Source organism: Nyctibius grandis, chromosome 5, assembly GCF_013368605.1.
Source record: "Nyctibius grandis isolate bNycGra1 chromosome 5, bNycGra1.pri, whole genome shotgun sequence".
Taxonomy (NCBI): Eukaryota; Metazoa; Chordata; class Aves; order Nyctibiiformes; family Nyctibiidae; genus Nyctibius; species Nyctibius grandis.
Window position 1 is genome coordinate 73576936 of NC_090662.1, and position 8554 is coordinate 73585489.

Below are 8554 nucleotides of genomic sequence, written 5' to 3' on the forward strand. Positions count from 1 at the left end.
CACTGTGTGAATCTGTAAAAAGTTGTGGAACAAGAGAGGAGGTGTCTTGGAATGGGAAGCCATTGATAGAGGAGACTGGAGCAGAACCAAACCCCAAATTGACAGGTGTTGGGAAGGGTTTAAAACGAGGGGGACAACTGCTTGGAGTATTTTAGGAGAACTATTGTGTGCAGAAGGGAGCAGGGAGAAAGAGAACAAATTGATTTTTAATTTTTTTTCTTTGTGTTATGATGGGACTGAACAGGAAAGCGTGATACTTGAATGAGGAATTTGCAGGGAAAGGGCTCCCAGCACTGCAGTACTTGGTAAAATGTTCAAATCATTTTTGTTAGGAGCAAGGGAGTATTTGAATCTTTGTTAATGGTTTCACAGACTTCTATTATATGGCATAACAAACTTTGGGGTTCCTCTCTGCCCCAATCTCTCGTTTTTACATTCTTGGTATCACACCCATCTTAGGTTCTTCTTCTGCACTTAATTTTCTTTTCCTCTTGTAATTTTCCCCTTGAAGCAGATCTCTTCTGTGTTACATACTCAGCAGTCCACACATGACTGGGACCGACAGTGCTGTCCTTTCTGTAAGGAAGGAGTCAGTCAGTATTGTACACTTGCAGTTTCTCTAACTGGAGCCCACTGTCAAATTTTTAGGATGTCTACAGATTTTTCCAAGCTAAATAAAAACAGGCAAACCCTGTCAGCATCTTTGGATGTCTGTGCTCGGTTTTTTTAACTTAAGCTGTGTGGCTAAAGTTGCAATGCCAGTCTTGGAAAGCGAACTCATTTAAGAATAGCTATATTTGTTGTTAGTAAATTACTAGAATTACTGTAGACTTCTTCTTTGTACCAACAATCTGTAATACAGGCTTCAGGGAGGCACTGAAAATGTAATAAAATTAATGTAAGAGTAACACTGTTAGATGAAAATGAACAAGCAATACAGAGCACTTGCACAAAAGGGAAAGGGCAACTGGGCTCACGTACTTGTGTTTGGTTTCTTTTTCTTTGTTTGGTTTCAGACTTTGGTATCTTGCTCACTGGTTCATAATGCCCAGGTGGTGTGTTTTGGTGCTGTACTGGGCTTGTAATAACGTCAGGGAAAGGAGGAGCTCCCGGCAAAGCTCTTACAAGTGGTTCCATTCTCTGGAAATGCCAGCTGGACCAGCTGGGTTTTCTAATCCCTTCTAAAATGTAGGTCAGGCAGCTGCTGCTCCTGCAGAGGCCTTCTCGTCTTTCCTCCAGCCCCGCTTAGTTTCCAGGTGTCCTGTTCCTTCCCGTACAGGGGAGGTAATGCTGAAGCCACCGCTCATGTGTTGTGTCCTTCTTTTCATTCATAGGGGACAGTCTTTACGTTGGAATCCGAAGAGGAAGAGTACCCCGGGCTCATCGCAGAGGACAGTAATGACATCTACATCCTGACCAGTGACAACTCGGGACAGGTGAGCCCCCCGGAGTCCCCCACGGTGACCACGTCGTGGCAGTCGGAGAGCCTGCCCGTCTCCCTGTCGACAAGTCAGAGCTGGCACACAGAGAGCCTGCCAGTCTCCCTGGGACCCGAGTCCTGGCAGCAAGTGGCCATGGATCCTGAAGAAGTCAAAAGCCTGGACAGCAACGGAGGGGGTGAAGAAAGGAGTGAGAACAACTCTTCCAACTCTGATATTGTTCACGTGGAGAAGGAAGAGATACCGGAGGGGATTGAGGAAGCAGCGGTGTCAGCCGTCGCTGCAGAGACCACGCAGGCAGCGTTTCCAGAAACCCCTGCTCCTTTACAGGAAGCAAAACCACAAGCTGAAATTGCTGCTGTTGAAAAAGCACATCCCTCCCCACTTCTGCGTACAAAACAGGAGGAAAAGGGAAAAGTGGCTGAAGAGCTTGTTGAACCTGAAATCCCCGCATTAAGTAAACCTGTCCCAAAGGTAGCCCCATCAGAAGAAAAGGCTGCACCAGAACCTGAGAAAATACTGCTTCCGGGGGAAAAAAAAGTGGGGAAAGAGGGCCATTTGGAAGAAATAGAAGAGAAATCCTCCGCTGCAGAGGAGAAGCCTATCTTATTGCCAGAAGGGAAGTCTATATTGCTGTACGGTGGGGCTGCTGCGGTAGCTATATTAGCTGTAGCAGTTGGAGTAGCGCTGGCGCTTAGGAAAAAGTAACGGAGCTGTCTTGAGGAGGAGGAGCGGGGAGAGGGAAGAGAGCACGATCCAATTTTTGTAGTTGTGTTACCTAAAGGTTGAGCTGCCTGCTGTTTAATTGGACATTTGAGTAACCTGATGGTGATGGGGTGAGGCCGTTCAATAAGCCTCTGGCTATGGACAATCATGTTTTTAGTAGAATTGGGGCGGGGTCTGGTTTTTCGTGATTAAAGTACAGGGGTATTTTTAAAAAAAAAAAAAAAAAGAATAAATTGTGCAAATTTAAGAACTTAAGTGCAGGTGCTGAAGAAAGGGGTGCTCGTACTCTAGGAACTGGAACAGAGAATCCCCAGGGGAAGGGGAGAGCCAGCTGCTGCCAACCCCTGGAGATTTTGGCTTCTCAGACTGACCGCTATTGCAGCTGTGCTGTCTTGTCACTTCCCGTCGCGCCCCCCGAGCCCCCCTAACAAACATTAGCCAACCTGCGTCCTGTAGCGAGAGGCTGGTCTCCCTTTTGTCTCGGCTTCCTCTCAGGTACAGCACTGCTCCTCATAACCTTGCAGGTTTCTCCTAAACCCCTGTGGGAGAGTGCTTATTCTTACCTCTTTGCTCACACCAGTTTTGGCCCCAAACATTTACTGGAGCCCCATCCCATAAAGATGCTGCCTCTCTATAGCTGTATTATCTCTGAGCATCCTGGTGTTCCTGGGGGAGAGGTCCCAGACGGTGCTTGGACAGCCCGGGAGGGTGGGAGGGACACTGCTATTTGCTGGTTTGAGAATCCATTTGCTCTGCTCCTGCCCAGCCCACTTCACTGCCACCCTTGAGTTACCAGAAGTGCAACATTCATGCTGGACACGGTGCCGTTCCCATCAGTACTGACACCAGGGTATATTCAGCAGAGAGATGGCAAAACTACATGGAAGTGGGGCTGATGCCTCCTGTGCAATTCAAAGGTTAAACGCTCTGCTGTCCTGTATCACGCTGCAGTCTGTATCATCTTTCCCAGGTTAAGCACAGAGTATATTTAGTCCTAACTTGGTCTTGGCTGTGACAGAATCCCAGATACATGAGGCAAGGGATTCTAGTAACTGAGCAAAACAGCATTAAACATCTCTAGCTGCCTGTTCCTGACCTGACCCGCAGTGGTGGTCAGTGCGGTGTCTTTTGTGACTCTGAATCTGTAATTAGCTAAACTCACAGGTTCACAAATGGTGAGAAAGTTAGTTTGGCAAAAGTAAATCCCTGTTCCTGCAGTCACAACACTTCAAATGTGTGGGAAGAGAAACCTTTTAAGTACTGCCATACGCGTTAGTTACGTTGGATCCAACTGCAGGTGTTCCTCTTCCCGTGCGCATTTGTGTGTCTGTCCTTGTCCGGACGGCAGCTTTGTGGGTGAGACCTTAGGCTGTCCAGGCAAAACTACTGACGCGTCTTGGGGTTCGTGCTGGTACCATGGCTTAGACCAGGGGAGGGAGGTGAAAGGGAACTCGGGATAATGTAAAAAATCAAGCTGTGAGCTTACGGGAAGCTAACTCTTCATAAAGCACAAAGACAAGGTACTTTATTTCTAAGTAACCTTGTCTAGAGTACATCTCCTAATGAGCCTGTTCTTAAGTGATCCGAGAATGAAGAGATTTTAGCACATTCTCTTATTTTAGGCTATTCTTTCTACATTTTCCTATCCCACCCATACCTAAGGATGCTGGGAAGTCAGGAAGAACCTGGCAGGTTCTGAGGAATTTTTTGTTTAAGCTTTTTTGAGAGTGGATTTTTTTAGAAAACTTCTTGGATTTTGAACTCTGTGTGTGAAGTTGAATACCGAGGGGAAGGATTGCCACGTATATACTGCTGCTGTGGACCTAAATCAGGAGCTCTGGACTTTACTGTTGATCATTGATAGCTCTTTTTCCATGTACAAAAGGTATCAGGTTGGCCTTAACAGGAAAAAAAAAAAACAAACCAACCAACCAAACACCTTTACCACGTTGCAAAATTGAATTGACTTTTTTTTTTTGTCATTTCCTGGTGCCCTGCTCGTACTCTCATTGCTGTGCTGCGTGCTGAGAACTGGTCGCAGGGACCTCCTTGCACCATGGACTTTCCAGTGTCTGCCTTCCCACCATCACAGTTCTCTCTCCTGGCCCTTCACAGGAGCTTCCCTCGCGTGGAGAGGTGTCTTTATGCTCCTTTTGTCGCGGACGTGCACGTATGTTTACAGTTTTGCTTCATTTTACGTGTCACAACAGTGTTTATCGACAAGTGACACACTCTGTGTGGGTACCTGGTTGTTCCTATGTTGGAAGGGCCGCTTTACTGCCCGGTAAGTTGGGGAGGTCTGCCCCTCTCCTGCTGCTTTGCTGATGGCTGCAGTTTCCCTCTCCGAGCACATTCTCTGTGGGAGAAGGGCTGTTCTTAACCCAACCTACAGCCTCTCCTTACTGAAGATGATGCAGCTACATTCAGGACATCCCCCATCTGTAGCCACACAGCGGGTTACACAGAAGTACCCGTGTGAGCTCTGAAGCAGAGGTGGATTTTTTGGACACTCTGGATAACTTGTGTACAAACCGTGGTGTGTGCGTGTCGGGTGTGTTATTTCAGCTCTTCTCTGTTGGTGGTTGGTTCAGTAGTAGTGTGGGAGATGGGTACAGGACAGGCAAGAAGAAGGAATCCACGCCAGCTAGGGAAGAAGTCCCTAGCTTGTTGGCCCAAGGAGCCCTGTTAGGCATTAAATGTCTTCTTCCACATGCAGCAGTAAGAAGGTGGCAGCAGTAGTGAGGAAAATAAATGGCTTCTTTGTTTTGTTAAGCATTTTCATGGTGGGGCAAAAGCCTTGAGTACCTTGTGTGTCACTACATTTAATGGAGCATCAGCTCCACTGTGTGTTTTGGTTGCTTGGACCTTTCTTTATATTCTTCTCATTTTAGGGTCTTTAGATTTGACAAGTCAACAAGAATGTGTACCCTCTTCTCCCCCACCCCACTGCCCACACATTTAGAAAATTGACCGTATGCATCTCTTTCCTCTGGGAACACTCCCATTAGCTAAAAATGTTGGTTATGGACTTGAATTCTACTGAATTTGGAGTCCTGTGGTCAGAGCTGGGACAGGCCCTGTGGAAGTCACCAAAGGGCAGGTAAGCTCAGACGACAGCATTCTTACAGCCTTGAGTGCCAGGGTGCTTGCGCTGTCACAGGTGTGAATTAGAAAATCGAAGGGTTTTTCCCTGCCACCCCCCCCCCCCCCCCAAGTATATTAAAGTAATCCTAAACTGCAGGGTCTAATTACCCCGAACAGTGTGATGCAACCTCTCCTTAGTGGATCTCTTGCAGCTGGCAGAGGAAAGGCAGTAGCTATATACTTACGAAAGGGCATATAGAATTACTCTCACTTGTGTTGCTTATCCCCTTCCCAAAAGTGCCTCAGTATCAGTCCTCGAGTGGCCTGTACCTTAACAAAATATCTACCTTGGACCCATTCTTTCTTCCCTTTATTCTTGTCTGCAGTGCACCCTAAAGCTGAGACGCTAAAACAGCAGAGGAATGGATCTACAAAAAATGTTAAATACTTAAGGACCTGCAGTGGGTAGCACGCTAAATAAGTAGCTCTCAGGGAGAAGGCTTTCAAGAGAAGGTGCAACTTAAATTTCAGTTGTGCTTAACTCTTAAGCTATGTTCACTTGGGCTTTGTGGCTGGGAGCTGGCCAAGGGCTTTCTTCAGCAGGCATTCCTGGAACAACAGGCTGGGAGCAAAGACTGAAACCCAGAATCCCTCTGTTGCACAAAAGCCCAAACCACAGACATGGAGTCACATCCCTGCCTGTTTGAGCTGTGTGCAGTGCGAGAGCGTGGCAGCCTCCTGCCTCCCAAGTCCCACAAACTTCAGAACATCCAGGCTGTGGTGGGCAGAGCAGTGCCAAGCTGCTCAGCTAGGGCAAAAATCAGACAATTACTGGGCACACACAGAGAGGCAGCTTGAAAACTTAAGCTTTCGGTTCTTGTGGGGCTAGGTGGATGATGAGTAGGGGTTCTCAGGGTGATAATTTGGCTGCTGAAAAATACAGAAAATAACTTTAGATCTAAAGTACAAGATCTGGCCCAATGAAACAAGCCAGAGACAAGAAAGCAACACTTCTGCAGCCTCTGCCCATTCAGATGTGAATCATCAAGCAGCTGCCTCCTCCAGGTACTTGCCAGTCTGAACAGAAGCTCCTAGCATAGAGCCAGCAGATGCAGGGGAAGTACAATCTTTGTGTAGTGCTGCACCTGGTTTTGAACACCAGTTTAACTTGTGGCTGGAGGTGAAGTGCCTGTTGCTGTGGTGTTTGCAGTTGGTTGTTTCTTTCCTAACCTGCCTTCTAGAGAGCAAATTACTACTACAAGAATCCATCGTTGCTGTTTGTGAGGGCTTGATTTTTTTTTCATCCTGGTGAGGGGCTGTGCTCAGGCATCTGCAGCCCAAGGGACAGTTAAAAGCTGTAGCGCTGAGTGCTCTTGCATAGGGCAAGAGTTCTGTTGCCAGAATCCTGTTTCCTTCCTCTCCCCATAGCTCTGATCAGAGCTAGGCTTACACTTTGGGCTGTATTTTTAAACTAATCAATGCTTTCCATTGGTCACAAATGAAAAGTTTCATTAGCACTAAACAAGCGAGGTTCTGAAGTTTGGTCTTTTTTCATTTTAATGATTGTAGTAGACAAAATAATCTGAGGTTGTAAGCCTTCCCTACATTTAATTTCAGCTACAGTGGCACGGCAGGACTAGCAAAGCCCTAGTAAGATAGATGTTGCTATTCTGGCAAAAAAAAAAAAAAAAAAGTGCTTTGGCAGCATAGTCTCTCATTCACTGAACCAGAGTGAGCTCATGCTAGAGAATTTAAGAGTGTAATTACTAGATTCTTTTGCTGTGAAGTGGAGGGGCATGGAGGGGTGAACACAGCCCCAGCTGCCATGCCTAGGTAGAGCCCAGGTCTTCAGTAGAATGTCTCATTCCAGGCATGAAATGTAGTGAAGGTCAACTCATCCATATGTGTCTACTACATACAATAGGAGTAGTGTCTACTCCCGTAGGAGAAAGTGTTTCCCAGTGAAACACAGAGGTGAGGCATGTTATCTCCTGTACCTATTGAAAGCAGAAGCTGTACATGACTTAAATTTGGCTTCATCTGCTTAATTTCAGGACTAGGAAGGTTACAAGAACAGTATTGCTTTGACTCCATGTATGTGTCTGTGCTTCAAAGTGCAAGCTTTGTATTGCCAGAAAAAAAAAAAAAAAGGAAGGAGGGGGGGTGGTTTATCAGCTTTAAGCCACCATTACTTAATGCTGGTAGCACTAGCTCTCAGGCCCACACGGAGCAAGGAGTACAGGGCTAGCTCCAGGCAAGGGTGCTCCATTTGTGACTGCTGAAATGAACTCTCCTGCCTCGTGTACTCGGCTGGGGACTGAGAACTGCACCAGCTTGGAAGAGGTCAGCTGTAGCATTACCAGTACAGCCAGGGAACCACAACAATCACTCAGATCCACCTCCTTAAGTTAAATAACTTTATCACTTTTTTCCTACTTAGAGCTGACCCTCTCTCGGTCTCTTAGGTAGGCTGACTTGCTTCCTCCTAGCTAGAGGTCTATAGTTATGCTGTAGAAGTGGGGGAGCTACAGTTAGTTAGCTTCCAGTGGAAGCTGCTTTTGATCTCCCTGCAGTATCTGCAGGGGAGGGAAGGAACACTTGACTTGGACAGAACAAGCTGCAGAGGATGCATCTTAATGCTATACCTTTAGGGGGTCTCTCCCCATTTTTAACTTGCATTATAAGCTTTTCTCCAAGTGTAAAGCTAAAACCCACTCAGACCAAAAGAATGCCACTTGATTTGTTAAGTAGCAAAGACTAATGGGACTGACTCTGAAGCGTGCATGTTAGGGGACATCTTCTACTAGGCTTCTGCTGGGTGTAAGCAGATAGTGATGGACTTGCAGGGATTTCTGATTCTGTTCTCAAGGGGCCTGCCTGGGGGAAGAGACCCTGACTGGTCCTCAAGTCACCCATTATCCAAGGAACTGGTCATATTGTTCCTTTTAATATGCAAGTGCAGCCCTCTTGGGGAAAACTGTCTAAAGCTTCTTGTGCCATTTGGTTAATAAAAGTGTTTCCACCTTTAAAAGAAAGTTCTTTCCAGCTTCATTGTCCTATATTCGGTTGAAGTGAAGGGGTATGTACATTTTTTCCTTCTGCTAATGGGACACTGCTGTAAGACCATGCCCCCAGGTTGCACTTTAATAAATGGTACAGTTTTCAAAAACTATGTGTAGACTACTTCTCTGCTTTTTTCCCCTCCCCCTGGTCCAGTGCAGGCACTAAAAGAAGAAAAAGAAAAAAGGGTGGTTTTACTTATGCAAGATTTGCTTATGCAGAGCCAGGACCAGAGGGTCTCTGTT

General features: G+C 46.5%; 1 protein-coding gene across 3 annotated transcripts in view; it reads left to right on the forward strand.

Moving 5' to 3' along the window:
* BCL2L13 (BCL2 like 13) overlaps positions 1 to 8418 on the forward strand; it is a 49770-nt gene extending 41352 nt beyond the window's left edge. For all 3 annotated transcript variants that reach the window (XM_068400660.1, XM_068400662.1, XM_068400661.1), the window contains one exon: positions 1335 to 8418. In XM_068400660.1, the coding sequence (XP_068256761.1) occupies positions 1335 to 2147 (813 nt within the window). In that variant the 3' untranslated portion in view covers positions 2148 to 8418. The remainder of the gene's footprint in view (positions 1 to 1334) is intronic.
* Positions 8419 to 8554: the final 136 nt, after the last annotated feature.